This window comes from Liolophura sinensis, chromosome 7 (assembly GCF_032854445.1).
Source record: "Liolophura sinensis isolate JHLJ2023 chromosome 7, CUHK_Ljap_v2, whole genome shotgun sequence".
Lineage (NCBI taxonomy): Eukaryota > Metazoa > Mollusca > Polyplacophora > Chitonida > Chitonidae > Liolophura > Liolophura sinensis.
In genome coordinates, this window is record NC_088301.1 from 46099764 (window position 1) to 46122449 (window position 22686).

The 22686-nt window shown below is 35.8% G+C and overlaps 3 protein-coding genes across 3 annotated transcripts in view; 1 reads left to right on the forward strand and 2 right to left on the reverse strand.

Moving 5' to 3' along the window:
• Nucleotides 1–832, reverse strand: part of LOC135470960 (synaptotagmin-15-like) — a 4536-nt gene extending 3704 nt beyond the window's left edge. The window contains exons 1-2 of the mRNA XM_064750008.1: nt 647–832; nt 4–229 (exon numbers count right to left, since the gene is read on the reverse strand). Of these exons, the coding sequence (XP_064606078.1) occupies nt 4–229; nt 647–832 (412 nt within the window). The remainder of the gene's footprint in view (nt 1–3; nt 230–646) is intronic.
• Nucleotides 833–3797: 2965 nt separating this feature from the next.
• LOC135469629 (protein transport protein Sec61 subunit alpha) lies at nt 3798–12927 on the forward strand. Its single transcript, XM_064748146.1, has 13 exons — nt 3798–4089; nt 4354–4421; nt 6375–6440; nt 6753–6831; nt 7142–7273; nt 7719–7828; nt 8177–8330; nt 8924–9084; nt 9599–9739; nt 10144–10200; nt 10440–10631; nt 10875–11022; nt 12204–12927. Exons 1-13 carry the CDS (start codon nt 4083–4085, stop codon nt 12317–12319), a joined length of 1431 nt encoding a protein of 476 aa, XP_064604216.1. The 5' UTR covers nt 3798–4082; the 3' UTR covers nt 12320–12927.
• Nucleotides 12928–19560: 6633 nt separating this feature from the next.
• LOC135471417 (uncharacterized) overlaps nt 19561–22686 on the reverse strand; it is a 29242-nt gene continuing 26116 nt past the window's right edge. The window contains exon 4 of the mRNA XM_064750647.1: nt 19561–22367. Within this exon, the coding sequence (XP_064606717.1) occupies nt 22295–22367 (73 nt within the window). The 3' untranslated portion in view covers nt 19561–22294. The remainder of the gene's footprint in view (nt 22368–22686) is intronic.

Below are 22686 nucleotides of genomic sequence, written 5' to 3' on the forward strand. Positions count from 1 at the left end.
GACAGCCATTGTCTAGGTCATGGTCGCTCAAATGGACTAATGACTGTCCCAGAAACTCATCTCTCTCATTGACATCCTGATCCCAAACCTCCAGGAATATCTGCGTGGTCTGGAGAAGTTCAGGTGACAGCTTGAAAGCAAACAGTTCCTTGTACACAGGATTGCAGGTGAGAGGGGAAGTCTCTGTGTGCTTCTCGCCCTGATGGTCAGTGTCTGGTATAAGCCACAGCTGCAACACAGAAACAAAACAGGTGTTTACAAGCAAAGATTCAACTGATTTGTTTATTTAACTGTTTCTTAATGCCATAATCAAGAATTTTTGACATGGTAGACAGTTTTATGGGTGGTACAACCGGAGTATTGGGTAAACCACTGACTTATGGAAGGTTACTTACAAACCTTCCATGTGTGATGCAGAGAAAGGCATGCCACACTGGTGGCAGCCAAGTGGTGTGAAATGAACGTTCAAGGTTATCCGCAGCAACTCGAGCTTGCCAAGCGCTTACTGCCACCAAGGCCCACATACAATAAAAGCCCATGGCCCATTGAGCCCTTCCTTGAATGTCCTTGAGATTGAAAAGCAAGCACTTTGTTGCGCTCAACAAAATTTTTGTTTCCATTCATGTTCAGTACCATTTCTACACACCTTTACATAAGGGTTACAGGCTTTGGAGCGGATATCTCGACTTCTCAAGTCCTCACAGCACTCAACCCTAAGCAGCAGCAGTGATTTGGATGCAATAAACTTCAGTGACAACTCCACCCTTCCACTGTCAACCCCTCCGTGATGGACGACTGATGGGTCTAGTTGACTAAAAACATTCTTCAGCATCCTTCATACACTGCTGAAAAAAGAAACCACAAACTAGATCTACAATATACGTTAAATAAATAACACATACACAAAAATAAGGAAATTATCCCAGGGAAAGCAAAATGTAATCTTTCTAGGACATTGTACACAACTTAAAATTTAGATTTCAACTTCCATACAACACAAAAACACAAATGCTTGCAATGGCGCAATGAATTCTTCTGTCTGTTTTTTAAAATGCCAAGTCTGTACCATCTCCTGTTATATTTAGAAAACTTTACTTAGAGACCAAAATTTAAATTTCTAAATATTTTTAGACATTATTCTCAGACACATCCAGTGTACAATGACACAATGCGGCCAAGAATATGCTGTGTTTACCCAGAATGCAGAATAATAAAGCTGTCAAGTCTACCTTACTCTTCTCCTGATCAGCCCATCCAGAGCGGGAATCCATTTTCTCCTGTTCTGATGTCACCATCAGTACTTTTGTTAATCCATTTATCTTCTCATTGTTCTGCTTTAGTTTTTGTTCTCTTCTGTATTGTTGAAACTGGGATTTGTTTTGTCCCATACTGACTTCTTTCTTCTTGGTAGATGGTTAGATATTAAACATGAACGGTGCTTTTTCACTTGCACAATCTGGGAAGCAATTCTTCACTTCATTATTTAAAGAATATCAAGCTGAAAGTTAAAATAATCAAAACCACTATAAAGTAAAAAATGTAAAAAATAAGAAAAATACTGAACATAGATTTGGTAACAAGGCTACCAAAAAGCTTGCCTGTAGGAGACAGATGAATGCAAAATTTCAGCTCAGTACATAAGCGATTTAAACATGTTATTTATTTATTTATTTGATTGGTGTTTTTTACGCCGTACTCAAGAAGATTTAAACATGTACCATGGTTTCTAATACACACAAGAGATGTGAAGGTCATGAATTTGGTAATTACCAGAAATTAATTCAACACTGAGCATCAACAATGAAACATCCCCTTCATGTAATTCATGTAATTGTACTTTAGATGTATGCAAACCCTGAGCTTAATACATGTAGTCTTTCTTGAGATACCACCTTTAACATTAATGTTGTCTCCCAATACAAAAGAGGAATTTGTAATTTACGTAAATTAATATGTACATTGGATATTAACAATGGAACACCCCTCTCACTAAAAACTAATAAAGTTGGATATTATTTCTTCACTTGAGTATTGTAACTGTTCTCAAGAATATGTTACTTGTGAAACAACTGGTGAATTGAAAACAGATCCAATAAAGTCATCTAGATATCTGATGAACATCCTAAAGTGAAGCTGAAACCAAACCAGTTTCATGCTTGATTTTACCATTACACACCATGACAGTGTTCTGTTGCCTTTTCTATTAATTCTCTATTTTCACTGGTGCTACTATTTTAACTGTCTCACATGTATGTGCAATAAAAATATGGAATATTGTGAAAAGACGATTTTCAACGGTTTGACATAACTACCACGTGACACCACTCGATTTTTATGACTTCCACAGAATATTTTCTGACATAAATTGAATAAATCATCTCGACTAATATTGACAAGATTGAAAAGGCAATATCGGACATGGCAAAGACAGCTGAAAATTCTTTGTTTGCAGTGAAATGTTCAAAAAATACTCCTTTCGCAGGTCACAGTACTTGTGGGGCCTAATGCTGATATGTATTTACCAATATAACAAGTTCAAAAGATGTGACATAGCACCCCACTTGTCCACAGTCTTGTTTGAAGTTGTACCAGTTTTCCCTCTTCAGTCCGCCATGTTGTTTACACGTTGGCTAGTGTCCAGTGGCTTACCCACGAATTAGTTACCCTATCTCCAAAGGAATATGGCTACTTATACAAGTACCTTGGGTTGCATAAAAATGAAAACTTCATATTCAAACGAAAATTTGAAGAAATAAAAACAACATTGGATCCCTTTTGGTTTTAAGCAGATATACAAAGCAAATGTCCATGTAGATATGTTCCGATATTTCCAGGAGATAATTCATGAGAATACAATATATTGAAAAATGATGGCTAAAATACGAACACCAAAATAACATTAGCAGATCTTAGATTCCCAGGCTTACATCTTACTTTATTATCTAATTCGACAATTAACCCATATCTAAGTTGAGTAAATTTAAGATCATTCAGGCTTGAAAACATTATTACAGCAATTTCGGCCAGACAAAGGCCGCGCGGGGAGGAATTTCGGGGATGATGAAATTTTCACCTGCCGACTCGCATAGCAACAGTTTGTGGAATCTAAGGCGCTGCATGGTCCTTGTCTCTTTTCAATCCTGTTTGCACCCTGATGGTAGAATAGTCGGCATTTCCTGCCAGTCTGTGCTGAGTAACTATTGGAGTACCCCATCCACCCCAAACCCCATGCCCACGTGGGGCAAAATCGACTTAGAAAACGTCACCTCACGAAAACGTCTTATGCTTTTGTCCATCGGGACAATTACGTTCTGCAACAGCTGTAGGGTACATGCACTGGGGATATGGAAAGAAACACAAAGAATTGAAAAGGCAAACAAACGCATATTGGGATTGGGTTAATAACGTTTGTGAAACATAAAGAGAATATCTGGTTAATTCAGTTAGCCCCAATAATATTTAAATAAACTTAAACTGAAAATGATACGGTGCCACATATACAGGTTTTGTGTCCTTCGTTTTTAATTCAGTTACATAGCTTTTGCCAGGTTTCGTCTCAACCCGTAAAGTATTTGTTGATAATGTTGTTAAATTATTAGGATAAATTAACTAATTATTCGTTTTATGACAAACTGTATCTAAATATAAGAGAATTTTTTGTGCAAACAGGTTTTCGTTTTTATATCCTGTGAGCTTATATATCCTTTCTCGGTTAGGCTTTTATACAAATCGTCATCGTCATCAATTTATGCGTACTTGCATAAATGTAGGAACTTAGAATTCAGTGGATTATTTGTAAATTTTGTGGAATAATTCTTCTCAAATGACCACCAGCTTGTGTCTACTTTGGAGCGTAAGGTGGTAGGCTGTTTAACCACCCGCTGTCTGTAAAACACGTTCTGTTTTAAACCGTTAAGCTTATTCGCAGCTGTCACTTGTCGCTATAGGGAGTCACGTGACCAGGCCTTTTAAGTGTCCATGTTGAATCAGGAAGGTCCTGTTCCAAGGATTCTCTCATTTTCTCGATATAAAGCCGACGTCTAAAGAACTTCAAACATTGAACTGCTGACAGAGGGGAGAACATGGGAAGTAAGTAACATTTATGTCATGTATATATAAGTATACGAATGTTGTAACATAGCTTTCGTGGTAAAAACAGTGGGTAACCGGCTCTGGACTACTCGTGTACACGTACAGGCGTGCCGAATGCTTACGTGGCCTAAATCTTCCTGTCATTTTATCGCATATAGCTTTCTTTCAGTGTTTGGGCGGAATATGGATGGGAATAATCATATTATATGGTAGATCTAAAGCGATGAGAACATTAATTGAGTGTTATTTTATGTTTTTCAGTAAAATTTTTGGAGTTTGTGCGGCCGTTCTGTGCAGTATTGCCAGAAATCGCCAAGCCGGATAGAAAGGTGAGAAGATCAAGTTTATTATTATTAAAAAGTCGTGTTGTGTTTTACTTTACTGATTCATACTTTACCTTACTGATTCATACTTTACCTTAGGACTGTCTATAATAATTGTCTGATGGCACAATATTGAACTCTTGAAAGTAAACATAGAAAAATAGGACAAGATGATTTGTCGCCAAACTGTTGCAAACTGGTACATGTGTTCAACGTGTTTCTCCTGTATTGCTATGCTAGTTCTGTCCAGTTACATGTAGGCAAGCTTTGATCATCGTGAATTTCCCAAACATTCCAAAGTGTATTTATACCAAGTTGACATAAAATTACATGTATTTATGGGTGGATTATTTCAAAAAATTCTTATTATTCTGGTAACAAGACATCTGTTTTAACAACATCTGAATAAGATATAATTTCCTGTGCATCAGCTTCTATGTAAACATATATTTCCTCTGCTGAGATACATTGGATTGTGTTGCCTGTAACTTTTGTGTATGCAGTTAAGCAATGATCATGTAGGCCAGAGTAGCGTAAACCTATGGCTTCTAACTTATGCTGAAATGCTAAAGTTGTGTGTGGTAGCATTATGGTTGAAAAGATTATCCTCTTAAGGTTTATTTTTTCAAACTTTTTTCAAACTTTTACAAGTTTAGTTTTGATTTCACATCTTGTCCTGACATGTGAAGTGTATTTTGTTCTGTGTTGTAGAAAGTGATGCAATTTAGATTGAGTTTCACCTGAATGCAGTTGTATTGATTCATTGACTTCTTCTCTTGGGTTAAAAGTTGGTTACTACATATTGATGAATGTGTTGCAAGAGTCATATGTTCTGGAAATGCAGTTATGCTGTGTAGTCTTCAATGTATTTTTCTGTATGAGTACCAATGATTTTGCTGTTCATTTCCCGTCTTCTGGAAAAAAAAATGTAATAAGCTTGAAGGTGGAATCCTTTGCAAATTTATTTTAAAAAAGGTTAACACATGCACTTGTAATGTATATTATCACCCTGATTTGTCCAATATTATGAGATCAAAACAGGTGTTTTTTTTGTGTATATATTAATGTGCATACTAGCTACATTCTGGATTGGATTATTTTCATGTTCTTTGTTTCCATCAAGGACTTGGACATAGCTAAACCAGTTGCTACTAAGGGAGGTCTCATGCTAGGTGTATTAATCTCCCACATATGCTGACATGGCAGCTATTGTCTGGTAAATTAGCAGGGGGTTCTAAGACCCCACCCTGTCTTGTTTTGTCCCTCTCCCCTCCCAAACTTAATGCTGGATTAAATGGGCAAAGGTGCCAGCACAGCTGCCAGAAAGCGCTTACATGTGTTATTGTATAGAAAAAGTTTAGTTCTTAAGTATCCTCAGACACCAAGTCTGGCCACTCTTTGGTCACATCTTAAGTTAATTGTGCTTAGATACCTAGATCTAAAACTGGTAACGATTATGTGCAGAGACATACCAGTTATTCCAATTTTTACATGAAGCATTTTGAGCATGATCTTCAACCCATTGCAGAAGTCAAAAAAAAAAAAATAATAAAAAAAAAATACTATCAAGAAGACTAACTGTAGTTTTCCAAAATATTATTTTGCACAAAGCTGTTTAGGGGCCAGTTCAAAAGTGTATAATGAGTGAAATGAAGAAGTAAATTTAGTCTGAATTGGAGTTTATTTGTTTAGTCTCTTTTGTATTCCTGTAAAAATGCATGTTTTTACCTTGTAAACTTTAATGCAGCATGGTATGTTACCTACAGGTGAGACTATACACCATAAGCCATGTCACATCCAGCAATACAAAGTGAAACTCTTATACGAAAACTAAACTCGATGACACGTCCAAAAATATTCTTCCAGAGTTTCTATGCATGCCTTCAAATTGTTTTTACATTATCGGCCCTAATCTGTTGTTTATCCCTGTTGTATAAACCCACAACTCCTCTTCTTCAGATCCAGTTCAGAGAAAAGGTGCTATGGACAGCCATCACACTATTTATATTCTTGGTCTGCTGTCAGGTAACTATGAAGACTTTTATTGTAACCAGACATTTTAAACTACATGCATTAAGGTTTAAATTTATGTAACGCATGTAGTTTAATATTTCGTTTGTGCAGACTCAGTTTGCTCTACTTTAAATAGCTTTTGCTAAAATGGTGCATAAAAAATTGGGAACAGTGTAGTATAAGATTATTTACAAGTGATTGCAACATTGTTTTAAACAAATACAATACATATGTATCTTACAGTGCACTGTCAGGTTTTAGCCGATATACTCAATAGCAATCTCTGTCAGTAATGTCTCATTGAGTCCATGTTTTGGGTTTCAGATTCCATTATTTGGAATCATGTCATCAGACTCAGCAGACCCGTTCTACTGGATCAGGGTAATTCTGGCTTCCAACAGAGGTGAGGAGAAGTGTATAATGTCTTTGAACTTTGGGAGAAATTGTCTGTAATAGATCTTTCAGTTTGTGTCAGAATGGGTCTCTGTCAAAACAGTTGGTTGTAGTTGGTTGCATTTAAAGTTAATTTTAGGAGCTTATTATAGCTTCCCCCAATAATGTACGATTGAAGTTCATTATAATGGATTCTAAATTGAAACTTTATAGATCTTGACATAAAATTTTCTACTAATTTTACTGTCAACCTTGAATAGGTGAAAAATTTAGTTTTGTTATGTAGATATGTTGTTCTACTATGTTGATTAAATTTCCAGGTACATTGATGGAGTTGGGTATCACTCCCATCGTTACTTCTGGTCTCATCATGCAGCTCTTGGCTGGAGCTAAGATCATTGAAGTTGGAGATACTCCCAAGGACAGAGCCCTCTTCAATGGAGCGCAGAAGTGTAAGTATTTAGACTAATGTATTTGCCCTTAGAGATCACCTGAATAAAAGCGTCCTTAGTGGTAAATAAAGGTAAAAAATATTACCTTTTGTGCTGAAACTACAATTTTAGCAGGATATCATCCTCACCTCATACAAACAAATGTCTAAAACTTTTACCATTTGAAAGATAAAAACAGCTCTCAGAAACAGGCAGTAATTTTTAAAAAATGATATGAAATACACTGCTTTGCAGTAGATTACAGTAGTGAGTGTAACAACAAATCAAAAGTAAATTTTGGTTTCTACCTCTACCCAGGAAGTCTATGAGTTGAATAAATTAAATATTTGCTACCAATTAAATTCTTTGTAGACTTCTGTGGCATGAATCTTATAAGTAATTCTCATCCTCTTTTGTGATTTGATTGCAAAGGGAAAACTGAAGTTATATTTTTATTTGTCCCCAGTGTTTGGTATGATCATCACAGTTGGTCAGGCCATTGTTTATGTTATGACTGGAATGTATGGAGACCCTGCCGAAATTGGGGCTGGAGTCTGCCTTCTTATCATTATTCAGGTAAGAACAAGCAAACTTTTACGTGCGATCTGTTTCGTTTGACACTATTTTGGCAGTGAAAAGGGACACATAGACATTAGTTTGAGCTTCTGACATATACATAATTGATTATGATACATAGTAAGAATAATCTTGGGATCTATTAAGCATGTTTAATACAAGTATCTGAAACAAAGCTGAATGGTTTAAAAAACAGTGTTCTTAAAATTGTAGATTTCTCGAATTACATTTTGCAGCATTCATCAATTGGGGAACTTTTTTTCGTCCGATATATACTTGATTAATGTATATAATATTGAATGTGGCTGCAGAGTATTATAAGCTGCCATTCTATTTTCTTTGTTGCAGTTGTTTGTTGCTGGTCTTATTGTGTTGTTGTTGGATGAACTGCTGCAGAAGGGCTATGGTCTTGGCTCTGGAATCTCACTTTTCATTGCCACCAACATTTGTGAGACAATTGTCTGGAAGGCCTTCAGTCCTGCGACTGTTAACACTGGCAAAGGTAGGGACCAAAGTTCTTTTGTGTGCCTAATAAACAGACATGTGATTTTGTGTGAATTCGCAGAATTCCACTTTTTTTTTTTTTTTTTTACAAATCCATTATTCTATTTGCAACAACTCAAAGTATTTATAGGAAAGAAAAACAATGTGTTTATGGTTATGAACTAGAATAATCAACTCAGAGCCTTTACAACTTCAGTAGTGTGCTTCAGCGCCACTTACTTGTGGTAATATTAAATTTTAGCAATGATATATATGTTTTGTATGAGGTGACGAAACAATACCCCGCATAGCATAAATTCTGATTTTTTCCTTGGCCATAGTGACGCCCCTAAGTAAAGGCTAGCTGGTCACTGCTCTTCACAAATGACATCATTTGGGCACGAGAGCTTGTTTTATCTGGGACGTTACATATTTTTGCATTGTAAAAAGTCACGCTGTTTGATAATGCCTTAATCTTTAATTAATAAGATAGGAATAATGATGTAATGAAAGTTGTTTTCTAAGATGATGGATACTATTTATTCAAGCATCTGTCTACTTTTATTTATGCCATGACATTTTTTTTTTTTTTTTTTTTTTTTTTGCGAACAGGTACTGAGTTTGAAGGCGCCATCATTGCTCTGTTCCACTTGCTGGCAACTAGGACAGACAAAGTGCGTGCCCTGCGTGAAGCCTTCTACAGACAGAACCTCCCAAACTTGATGAACCTTATGGCAACAATCTTTGTGTTCGCCATCGTGATTTACTTCCAGGTAAGTCCCTCTCACCAACATTCCGTAAGCCTTGTTCCTGTGGTATTATTCACTATTTAGGTCTGGTGTAAATCATTTATAATTTCACAACATCTTTTGTCAACAATCACCCCACTATAAAATATTTTATATAGCAGGGTAATTAGTTGGTAAAAAATTATGTGAAATGATGGTGATTTATTGTACTTATGACAACTGATAAGTTGAGTAAAGAAACCATTGATACATATTAAGTTTACTGTATTGGAACTTTGAATCTGTAAAGAAGAAAAACAGAGACAGAGAAATTCTTTTAATGATTGAAGAAATTATGTTTTCTGGGGACTTCTCATTCCTGCGGGTTAAAATAAGCAGTGTTGCAGAACAACTGTACATTTATCCAGACTTGTTATTTCTTTGTACTTAGTACTTGTGTTTTTTATTGTTAATCCAATACAGTGTGTTTGAGGGTATATGCTTTACATGTGAATGCCCTTGCAACTTCCTTCATGAATTTTTGTTTCTTCCCATTCAGGGTTTCCGTGTGGATCTGCCAATTAAGTCTGCCCGTTACCGAGGACAGTACAGCTCTTACCCAATCAAACTGTTTTACACCTCCAACATTCCCATCATCCTTCAGAGCGCTCTAGTCTCCAATTTGTATGTTATTTCTCAGGTAAAGTTCAGTTTTGCTTTAACTGTCTTTTCGTCCTGAAATCAAGATATTCATAGTGACTTTTTCTTGTAATTTTCATGAAATAAGTCTTATTAGCACATAATAGTGCTAGAAAGGATTTAGCAAATGTGATCTTTTTAAAAACCTTTTTGTCCATTGTTAGGCATCCTTGCTAAAGCAGTAATCACAGAGCGGTTTAGGATCCTTGGCCATTGAGTCGAAAAAATTGCACTGACTATTACTCGTTCATTTGCAAAATGGTTGAGGAATTAGGGTAATTTTTTTTGACAACTTAAACATGACCCCCAGCATATGAATGAACAGTATACAAGCACTTTGTGAAACCACATTGTGATCAGTAAATGTAAGCATGATTAATGAGATTTTGTTTCCTTTACTTTCAGATGCTTGCGACTAAGTTCAGTGGGAACTTCTTTGTCAATTTATTGGGAGTTTGGGCTGTAAGTGTATTTCTTAATAACCATTAATGCCTAATATGATAATGTATATTAATTTCATTAATTTTATATGCAAGCAGCAATTCAGCATTTAAGCAAGTATGCTTTTACATCATTGTTTAAAACTTATCATCATTATCACTCACATATATCTGGAAAAATTCATTATTTTTTCTTTCTGTGAATGTGAAATTACAGTGTTAGTATGTATGCTAATTATGGGAATGTTGTTTTGATTTCAGGATGTAGGCAGTGGTGGCCCTGCAAGGTCGTACCCTATAGGCGGGTTATGCTATTACTTTTCTCCACCAGAGACGTTAGGGCATGTGGCTGAGGATCCAGTCCATGCAGTCCTCTATATTGTTTTCATGCTGGGCTCGTGTGCATTTTTCTCCAAAACATGGATTGAAGTGTCAGGAGCTAGTGCTAAAGACGTAAGTAATGATTATCTCCCTTGAAATGCACTACCCTCACCCTCACTACCCAATAAAGAGAACAAACTACCCTAGAAAACATTGGTTAAACCTTCATCTGAAAATCTGGTAATTTCAAAGCATTCTCTAGCATTTTGTGTTTCAGAGTTGATATTGAGGTATATGTATTATGAAGTCCTGAACTAGTTCATATTTTGACATTTACAAGAGCTAATTGTGTTGTCATTTTTGGTTAATCTTCAGGTTGCCAAACAACTTAAGGAGCAGCAGATGGTGATGAGGGGTCACCGTGAGAAGTCTATGATTCATGAGCTGAACCGATATATCCCTACTGCTGCTGCCTTTGGAGGCCTCTGTATTGGAGCCCTCTCTGTCCTGGCTGACTTCATGGGTAAGCTTTTGGTTCGAGCTCTTCACACCTGTTGTGAAAAATTTCAGCGTTTGTACTTTGTGGCCGTATGTTGAGCATACTCTGAATCTCTTTTTAGCTTGTTGTTGGATCGGATTTATTTATTAGTTTAGACTTGTATGCTGCTGTTTTGTTAACCTCTTAGTAAACTTTTGTATATACATCAGTATTTATTGGGTCTTGCTGGGTTGTTCATATTATTTGACATAACACACATTTGTAATAGGGCAAAAGTAATGATGAAAGCAATGAAAACTTTACAAGTTTGTGACAGGACAAAAGTAATGATGAAACCAATGAAAACCTCACACATTTATGATAGCACAAAAGTAATGACGAAACCAATGAAAACCTCACACATTTATGATAGCATGAAAGTAACGATGAAACCAATGAAAACCTCACACATTTATGATAGCATGAAAGTAACGATGAAACCAATGAAAACCTCACATTTATGATAGCATGAAAGTAACGATGAAACCAATGAAAACCTCACACATTTATGATAGCACAGAAGTAATGACGAAACCAATGAAAACCTCGCACAGTTATGAAAGCACAAAAGTAATGATGAGACCAATGAAAACCTCACACATTTATGATAGCATGAAAGTAATGATGAAACCAATGAAAACCTCACACATTTATGATAGCATGAAAGTAACGATGAAACCAATGAAAACCTCACATTTATGATAGCATGAAAGTAACGATGAAACCAATGAAAACCTCACACATTTATGATAGCACAGAAGTAATGACGAAACCAATGAAAACCTCGCACATTTATGAAAGCACAAAAGTAATGATGAGACCAATGAAAACCTCACACATTTATGATAGCATGAAAGTAACGATGAAACCAATGAAAACCTCACACATTTATGATAGCACAGAAGTAATGACGAAACCAATGAAAACCTCGCACATTTATGAAAGCACAAAAGTAATGATGAGACCAATGAAAACCTCACACATTTATGATAGCATGAAAGTAACGATGAAACCAATGAAAACCTGTCTTGTTTTCAAAGATTAACATAGTAACATATCATTAGAATATCTCAATAAATAAAGCTCAAAGCATTGTGAATATTTGAGATATTTATTTTGGTGATTCATTTTTTCATTGATGTCATTTTGTCATTTTATGTTTTCAGGTGCCATTGGAAGTGGAACTGGAATTTTGCTGGCTGTGACAATTATTTACCAATACTTTGAGATCTTTGTTAAAGAGCAGAGTGAAATGGGAGGAATGAGCACACTGTTGTTTTAAGAGTTAGATTTTATTTTTTAGGCAATGCCGGCCCGTATCATTTAAATATTTCCCAGGTATAACTGTGCTGTAACTTGGGAAAGACATTACGCATACTAGAAGGAATGTCCTCATTTGTATCTTGTCATGACAAATTTACAGAAAAATTTTTCTGTTATTATTGTTAATGTATTTATGATAAGGACATGAAAGAAGTTTCTCAATCAAAGACAGAGGTACAGCTTGTTATATTTAAGAGAATTGTAAGAAAATTGGCATATTGAAATGCCTTTCTGAGCATTTCATATTGAGATAGAGGAAAATGCTGCCACGACAAGAGCTGAGCTTACATTGTTAGCATTGGAGAAAATGCTTGTCAAGTTGTTTTGACATCTGATGAATTTGTCATCACAAGTCTCACGGGTGTTTAGTTAACACATCATTTTTCTTTATCATTATTTTTCATGATTACAGCTTAGTGTGGAATATCAATATTTTTCCCTTTTCTTTTTTTCTTTTAGAAAAAAAAAAATGCTCATGTCGTCCAGTCATTTTTGTTTTATCCTTGTGTAAATGCCAGTGTTTAATGTCAGACATGGTCACGAAATAAAAAAAAAAGTATACATCGAGTTTCAAGAGATTCTGTGAATTATTCATTTGTTTTAGTAGGCATTCTTTCTGGGATGGTGTTAAATCTAAAGGATATTTAGCAGCCATTGGTTATGCAAGTGAAAAATTTCAGACTGCAGTATTAAAACAGAAATCAGCATGGAGTTTTAAAATAGGTTGGTTCATAATCCAAATGTTTACATGCAGCTGAAGTGTACAAAAAGCAGCCGCTAATCCTTGACTGAATGAACTGAATGAACTGTCAAGCTCCTTTTGGATTTGCCAGTCTCGGTTCAATGGTAGTGCAGGGTGCATACAGTCCTTGAAACTCCTTGAAAGTTCTTGAAAAATACAATTTCATTTTCAAGTGCTGGAAAGTCCTTAAAAAAGACAAATGCTCCTGGAAACTCCTTGAAAATCATAGTTTGTTCCGAACTTAAATATTTTCTGCTGACCGCCGAGTCTATATCGGGAGCTCGTTTATAATTCTCCCATAATCAGGGCTTCCGCTCGCACTCGCCATTGTCGCAAATTTAGAACAATTTTTGGAAATGGTGATAAAATTTGAAAAAATGCGAATGTTTCTGGCGACACATTTATTTACTTAAGAAAAAATACAAACGTTATACAAAATCTACCATGAGTTTTTCTGGGATGTTTAGCAGATTTTTGGCAATTTTTCACATGAGAATAATCCACTTTTATTTCAAACGGTTTCATCTCGGGGGGAAACAACACCGTTGTATGGCGATTACTTGACAGAAATCTACAAGGGGGGGGGGGGGGGGGGGGGTCAGCACTGTTGCAAGTTGACTTACATTAAATAACCCTTGAAATCTGTAGGATCCTACAGATAGGTTGAAAAAAGGATTGATTTTTTTTTTTTTTTTTCTCAAAAAACAACACACTGCCAAGCCCTGCTCCATTTCTTTGAGGACAGTTGTTCTACATGTAACGTTTGGTTAACTCCAGATATAGCTGGAAGAGACCAAACTGATTCTAGCAGCTACACCAAGACAGATAAAAATGAATTACAGAAGGAGACCTACAGGAGTCATGGCCGCTAAGGAAGTATGGCTGAAGAAAAATAGTATTTACGACAAAATCTGATGAGTGGCTAAAGAGACTGAAAAAATAGTAAAAATACTAACCCAGAGGAAGCCCTGCATAATGATAAATGGTGTTCATTCTTTTTACTGAGCCAAGGCCGGGTCAAAGAAAGTGTCGCATTACGCAGGTGAAGTACAGATATTTCTTGCAAAAGCTAGCGTACTATCCAATATACATGCATGCAAATTAAAGCATCTATACCTGGCCTGACTATTGTGATCAGTGAAGTATGCCCCTTTGGTCCGATTTGTGCACATTTTGAGTGCAGAAGAAACGGCAGTGAACATCCTTCAGTGGTCATAACGTGCAAATTTGTGAATACGAACTTGTGTACCTGGAATCAACTTTAAGCTTATTGCCCGCTGAAAGGTACACCAAAAACATACCCCAGCAAGAACACCCATAATTGTTTCGCTGATGTGCATCCATGGAGGCTACCTCCTTATAGTTCACCATGTCCAAAGGCCATATATGGCCTGTTACGTCCGACATAGGCCGGCAATGCAACTAACTTCCATCGCCGACATGGGCCGGCAATGCAACTAACTTCCATGTAGGCCTACCAACTCAATATTTTATATTTCTGACATTCATTCCGTCGGTAGACCATCGCCAAGGTTAATATCAGAATGTTAAATAAGGCAGAAGATCCTTTGGCGAGCTAACTTTCATTTTGCATGGTACATTATATTGGGTACCGGTAACAACAAATTATTACATAAATTAATACCTCTGTGTAAATGGCAGCAAATTAGAATAGATTATGTGATCGAAATTCCTTTTTCCTTTGCTCCAAACGTGCCAAAATGACGCGATGATCATTATTTGATCCAGACATTTAACACTTCTGATGTTCATACGTCATGTTATTCTTCCTCCACAGTGGAGTCTCGGAAGAGCATTCCAATGCTCTTCCCAGATGGAACTAAGTGCCATGGGTTCGGGCTCACAGTATCTTAATGTCTGCTTTCCCCAAAGGAAATACCTTTGCTCAATGTTTGCAGAAATTACCTTCAGGAAAAAATAAATTCAAGCACTTTAAACAGACTTAGGCCTCCTCCGTTTGTGAATGTACGTACATGCATTATTGCATTTACTGGATTGTGTGCACATAATAGTTGTCTCCCTTTATCAATACGTGCAAATGAGTCTGTTCAGTATTAAAATGCTTAGCCCTCACATATTGACGTGTCAACTCCAAAATAGAAAAACTGAACACTAAACCCTATTAGTTCATCAGAAGTTTGTCAGTGTATTTGGTCAGAAATTTTAATTTTATAGTTTGAATACAGTGAATATGGAAGTTTTGAAGATTTTACATGGGCTCACAAAAAGCAATATGAATCATGAACAATTTATGTTTATGCACTATATGAAAATGTTAATGTATTATATTATTTTACATAGTTTTAAAATTTGTTGGGAGCTTTTGGATAATAAACGACTGATGACACTCTTAGATGTTTCTGCCATCTAAAGATCATTTAAACTAGATCATGTCTTCCACTATGGGGCTTTGGTTCATTTCTTTTTTATTTATTTGATTGGTGTTTTATGCCTTACTCAAGAATATTTCACTTATATGCCAGCAGCCAGCATTATGGTGAGAGGAAACCGGACAGAGCCTAGGGGAACCCACAACTTTCATTATGTGCCCATTATGTGGAGGGACATCCAGAAGAGATTGAACAGTATTTATGCAATTGGTCTTTTGCATGGGCAGCCCAAAACGAATCAACATTAATGATGTCTTGTGAAGGACAGCCCGAAGAGATTCCACATCCATGATGTAATAAGTCTTGTGGATGGAGAGGCAGAAAAGATTCAACATTAATGATGTACACATAGTAGGTCTTCTGAATGGACAGCCCAAGGAGATTCAACATTAATGACGTAAAAGGTCTTGTGGATGGACACCTTGGGGAGAGTCAACATTAATGATGAAATGGTTCTTGTGAATGGACAGCCTTAGGAGATTCAACCCTAATGATGTAACAGGTCGTGTGGATGGACACCCTGGGGAGAGGCAACATTAATGATGTAATAAGTCTTGTGGAACAGCTTGAAAACATGGAACACCAATGGTGTAATATGTCTAGTGGAACAGCTTGAAGATATGGAACAGTAATGATTTAATAAGTCTTGTGGAACAACTTGAAGACATGGAACATCAATGGTGTAATAAGTCTTGTGGAACAGTTTGAAGACATGGAACACCAATGGTGTAACAAGTCTTGTGGAACAGATTGAAGACATGGAACAACAATGATGTAATAAGTCTTGTGGAACAGCTTGAAGACGTGGAACAGCAATGATGTAATAAGCCATGTGGAACAGCTTGAAGATATGGAACAGCAATGATGTAATAAGTCATGTGGAACAGCTGGAAGACGTGGAACAGCAATGATGTAATAAGTCATGTGGAACAGCTGGAAGACATGGAACAGCAATGATGTAATAAGTCATGTGGAACAGCTTGAAGACATGGAACAGCAATGATGTAATAAGTCTTGTGGAAGAAAAACATACATATTTATCTACAGCAGTAACTGTTGTGAAAGGACAGTGAGAAGAGATGGTGAATTCCTGGGAGAGCATCTATTACATTCAGCCAAACAACACTACAGTACATCCAGCCACAGAACATGCGTGTTTGTACATGTATACGCCAGTAGTACAGGCTACCCGGAGTCAGGAATAACCTATATACCAGCACAGACAAGTACCCACCATTAACCACTAATATATCATGTATCTGTTTACAGTATAATGAATGATCAGTCTAATGCATTAAGCCACCAGGGAAACACTTCATGGGTATTTATCACATGTCCAATCCACAATTTCCTTCACTGCATCAAAAATGCATAGCTGGCCTGATATTTATGTCATAGATCAGCTGAATATGTTTAGTGAAATGGGCTCCAATTACAAACTACATGCAGGTGGCAGAGGTTGATATCAAAAACTTGTCATTTGAATGCTTCTTTAGTACACAAACTCAGAGGCAGATGTATCTGATTTTCCCTTTCAAGCATAGTCCTAACAGTACATGCGCTGCTCTATATGTTCGCTTTACATCAATGCAACCACTAGCAAATATTAGGTATACAAATCTTGAACACCACCAAGGTCACAGGGGTCACAGTGATGGATGCGGCTGGGAAGTAATGTCAGAAAATACAAAATCTCAATTTTTGAAAGCTTGATGCTCATGTATTCTTTGTATCTAAGGATTATGACAGCTCTAAAAACCATGCCACTTTTAATACAAAGTATTTATTTTGATATACCTGCACACAGTTTTAAATTTTCACTCCTCTGTACAAAACTCATTTTGCCAGTTGCACAAATTATATAATTTTTTAATTAAAGTAACACATCGACAATGACATGCATGACAGCGTACACAATTTGTGTAAAACTGATCATGTCAGTGTGCAATGCACAAATTCAACACAATCCATGCGAGTCAGTATCAACTGCTTTAGCTTTTTTACACTTAGTTTGCTATCTCCTTCACTGTAACCTATTAATATTAACCAGTCATGACAATGTCTCAACATGGATTATTGATCACTTGGTAACTATTTTGTTGGGCAGCATGAGAGGTGGCTACAACAGACCAGTGAGCTCCCTTGATTAATCATGAAAAACTTTTTTTCTACTTTTTTTTTCTTGAATATTTTTAATGGTGGGTATTACATGACTGTATATACTGCATGATGACCTTATATAAGCATTAATACATCCTAGCATATAAAGGTATGAAAGGTTGTAATATGGGAACAATGTATCTGTACAGTAACAGTAGCCTAGATGTAGACATGTAATACAAACTTTCAACTAAGAAACTAAGTTCAGGAATGAGATTTGGAGGGTGGGGTGGGGGTGGGGGGTTCCTATCTCCACCATCTGTAATAAAGCACTAGGCAGTCAGAAACATAAGACAAAGAAAAGGTTAAAAATATCACAGGTCTGTAACAAACCAAAGAAGTTTAATTGTGATATTGTGAGACATGTTGATAAGAGCTAGGCCAAGCACTTAATTTTCAAGGCTTTGCTAGCACGTGACATTCCTCAGAATAGATAGCACCACAATGTAGGCATGTTACACAGTACAGCGACCAACCCTCCCTTTACTGTAAGGAATGTAATACAACTATAGGAGACATCTCTCTCTCTCTCTTCTATGTTTATGTACACAATATGTACAGTATGTAGCAGTCTTTGGAATGTCAAAACTGTCCACTGAAACTGACAAGTAAGAAGGTAAAAAAATTATATATATACATTTATGTATATGGAAATCAATCCACCTTTAGAGTGCATGAGAGTTATTAAAATGTACAGTATAAATACAAAACATACCTATTGATGATATATTAAAACGATGTTCATGTTTATATACAGACAAGCAAAACAGGCATAAAATACAGTATATAAACCTCAGGAAGATAAAATCCAGCATAAAACCTCTGAAAGAAAAAATCCAGCATAAAGCCTCAGGAAGATAAAATACAGACTAAGGCCTCAGGAAGATAAAATACAGCATAAAGCCTCAGGAAGATAAAATAACGCATAAAACCTCAGGAAGATAAAATACAGCATAAAACCTCAGGAAGATAGAATACAGCATAAAACCTCAGGAAGATAGAATACAGCATAAAACCTCAGGGAGATAAAATACAGCATAAAACCTCGGGAGATAAAATACAGCATAAAACCTCAGGAAGATAAAATACAGCATAAAACCTCAGGGAGATAGAATACAGCATAAAACCCCAGGAAGAATCAGATCAAGGCAAATAAAACCCCACAGAAATGTATGGGAAGATCTTCATAATAAAATACTGATGATATTCAAAAGGAAATCTTACAATATACAACTGAGATTCATAATGACACACATGGCTAAACAGCATAAAGATGTTTTCTTATACATTTATGCTGAGTTTACAGTGATTTACTTCAAAATTACATTTCAAAATCAAAACAGAATCTTTACTAAGCTGGTTTGCTTTAAAGTAAAGAAACTACTGTCTTATTGTTTCATCTTGACTATTTTGACGTTAATTAAATGTAAGGCTATTTTTGATTACTATAAATCTTATCCTCATTTCAGAAAAATAATATAAATGGCATATTTTTCCTTTTACTCAAGGCACTGTGATATTTTCTATACACATTTACCTGACCACTGTCACAACCGTAACAAATCAATCAATCAATCAATCCATCAAGTATTTTGCTTTTATACTTAAGTGTTTAAAATTCAAACTGAGAAAACATGTTATTGAGCCATCTTCAATCTTTGTGGTACCACTCCTGTAGAATGCTGTTTATTCTAACCTAGTAGACTCCATGTGACAATAATTTATAAACATGTGATGCATTGTATGTATAGATACTACATAAATTTAATGATGCACAGAAAGGTAAAAAAAAAATAAAAACATACCCCCCAATATATATATATATATATATATATATATATATATATATATATATATATATATATCCACGAATAAAATCATGTTAGGGTAATCATGCAAAAGTGTGACAAAAATTGTCAAAAGCCAAAAATTAAGAAAATTATTTCCCTTTTTTCAAGACAGATGTACTTAGATATTTCTCTGTTATACCCACAAAAACACAGGTGACATGCATGGGTAATATTTTTTAAACTTTGTCTTACAGTTGAATTGACAGTACATATCTCTAAAAGCTCACAACACACCATGTAAACTACCGTTACATGTAGCTTGACCGAGCTGCTCAATTAATACGTGCCCTGCAGGTATACAGGTGAAAAATCTGCCTTAATTATTTTTTCCTTCTCAAGCACAAATTAATAGGCCATAGACCCTTGATAAAACATGCAGTCATGAAAAGTACAGGATTACAGACAAGACCACCTGCCAGTCAAAGACCTAGGAATGAAAATGTGTGTACATGACACAGATCTAGAATAAAAAAAGCAGAGATGAAGGTGTGATTTGGAACGAGACAGATAAAGGTAATGACCATTGGATATTTGCTGAGTACAGATCTCTTCGTACACACCTTTGACCCAAATACAAGTATTTCCAATCAAAAAATTAATTTAGATTTTGGCAAATTTTTACCTGAGCAACATTTTTTTAACACCAAGTTTCCAAAGCCAGTATTCAAAAGCAGTTGCATCTTGTAGACTTATAAAAGAAAAATAGAAATAAAAAATATATATACCTGCTTAATGTTTTCATGAATACATTCATTAATTCTTTAAAAATGCAGTACCGGTAACGAAAATTACATCTAGATTACAAGTTAGTGTGGAAAGTTTCATTTTTGTTTTTCAAACATGAACACAACAAAAGCTGCTGATACCTTTATTCCTCATTGAACGTCATTTTGTTGTTTCGACACAAAACTCCTGTCTACATTTTAAGTGTTTTTGAAGCAAATTTTTTCTGTTAACATTTCTCCTTAACACTTAACCATATTTTCTCACATCATTAAGTTGTTTTAAAATTAACTTCGCACGCATTCCGTATATAACTAATTAAAGCTCCAAAGATAAAGAAGTCTTTATCCTACTGCAATCAGACACAGACTTCACACATAATAAGAGCAATATTCTTATTACAACAGGGCAAAAAAGAAACTTATATAAATGACACAATACAAACACATATATATTTCACAGCAAATTTTACAATAGTCTCAAGACAGCACATTTAACAATCATCACAATTTATGTTTTAAACTTAACTACGAAGTTTACATACATCTGCACAAACATGCTTTTGTTGATACATGCATCTTCAGCATGAACAGGGTTATGTGCACAAGAAGAATCATGTTCTAATTTCCATTTGACCTCAAAATTAGGCCATTAAAGCATATTTCAAAAATAAAAGGAACAAAAATATATCCATACATTTTCTTCCCTCCCCCTCCCCCCAAACAAGATATAAAATTTTGTGTTCCTTCATGCATTGTCAATGTTTCTGCAAGGGGAGTCTGCCAATGTAAACACAAATGTGTTAAATTTAACATACAGGAATGTATGTGCTTACCGGGGAACATTTCTTGAACATTTGCTCAAATACTCTCATTGCTATATGCACATGATCTATGAGAGGTTTGGAAGGGTGATTTCACAGACAAATGATATAATTACCACCCTCAGTATACCATGAGATGAGATGCAGGGAAAATGGTGACCGCAGAAGAATACATGTAAATGGAATAAATCAATTTTGGAGGCCATTTTGGAAGAGCAAGAACAATGCACCAATAATCCTCTGCTCTCTACATGAGTAACTCTCGAAAAAACTCTTTATCTTTGCAACCCTTCAGGGAGGAAAGTGTTTGTCCTAAAATCTGAACAAAAAGTGCAGTTTAAGGGACAAATTAAGTATTACCTTTGGTGTTGAACTATATTTTCCCAGTAAGGTATCATCCTACCTTTTAAACAACCTCAAAACATCTTTCTAAGATCAATAGGGTGCTCAGAATAGGGCAAAATAAGTAATTTGGACATGAACAAAATACTACTTTGACCTCAGAATCAGGTCAAATAAAGCACATGAGAATTTAACAGTATCCTGTGCAAACTGAGGTGCTTGATTTTAACTCCAGTCTAATATAGAGCAATTGCCTCCCATGTCACACTACAAGGTAGCTGAGATTACAACAGCAAAATGTATCAGTTTGGCTGGAATCCACATTGTAAAAAGGAAACCAATAATTACTAGCACTCAGAGTACATAAGTTTCATTGAAGTTTATAGAAAAAATATAGTACCGATCACGAAAATGTATACCTGCAAGTGAAGTGTGACTTCATTTATACATGTATGTACTTTTGAGATGAAATTGCTGACTGCAATGAGGACAAAAATATATCTTGACCAACTTGAGATAAATGGAAAAAAAAAAACACTCATCTGTAAAATCTTAGTAACTTTTCTGAATATTTAATTCCTCATATGGAATGTCAGTATCTTTCCTTTAAAACTACACAAAAAAGCCGAATACAAATAAAATTAAACCATAAAAAAATATGAATCCGGACTGTAACATTATCTAACATTCACTTTGATCAGAATCCACAGTTTTTGACCTTTCTTCCTGGTTCTTCTTTGTCTTTGAAGTCTTCTTTGGAGAGCTGGACCCATTTGTTGTGGGTACTGAACCATTCTTAGCCTTCCCAGATTGTTGCAGACCAAGGGATTCAATCTGTTTCTCTGATTCTGGGACTTTGCTGGAGCTGATCAGTTTCACCGGATTAAATTGGGGAGGTGGATGCACTGGTTCTAGACCCGGTCTGAGATCGTCCGACTTGATTTGCAATTCTAGGTCTGACAAAGAAAAATATTTGGCATTCTTGTAAACTTTAGTCCGAACTGATGCATGCTTAACCAATGGTAAATGATCACTGTTGCTTCTAGATAAGAACTTTTTCTTGTCAGAGGGACTTTCGAGAGAAGTTTTTAAGGGACTACATGGCATACTTCTGATAGGATTGGAAAAGTTTTGTAAAACACGTTCGTGAGGAGGGCTGCGGACTCCTGTTAACACATTAGGAGATTTCTCAGTGAAAGTTAACATGTTTGTGAAATAGCTGTCTTCTATATCAGCTGGTAAATTTGTGGATGATTTAGCTTTCTCAACCACCAG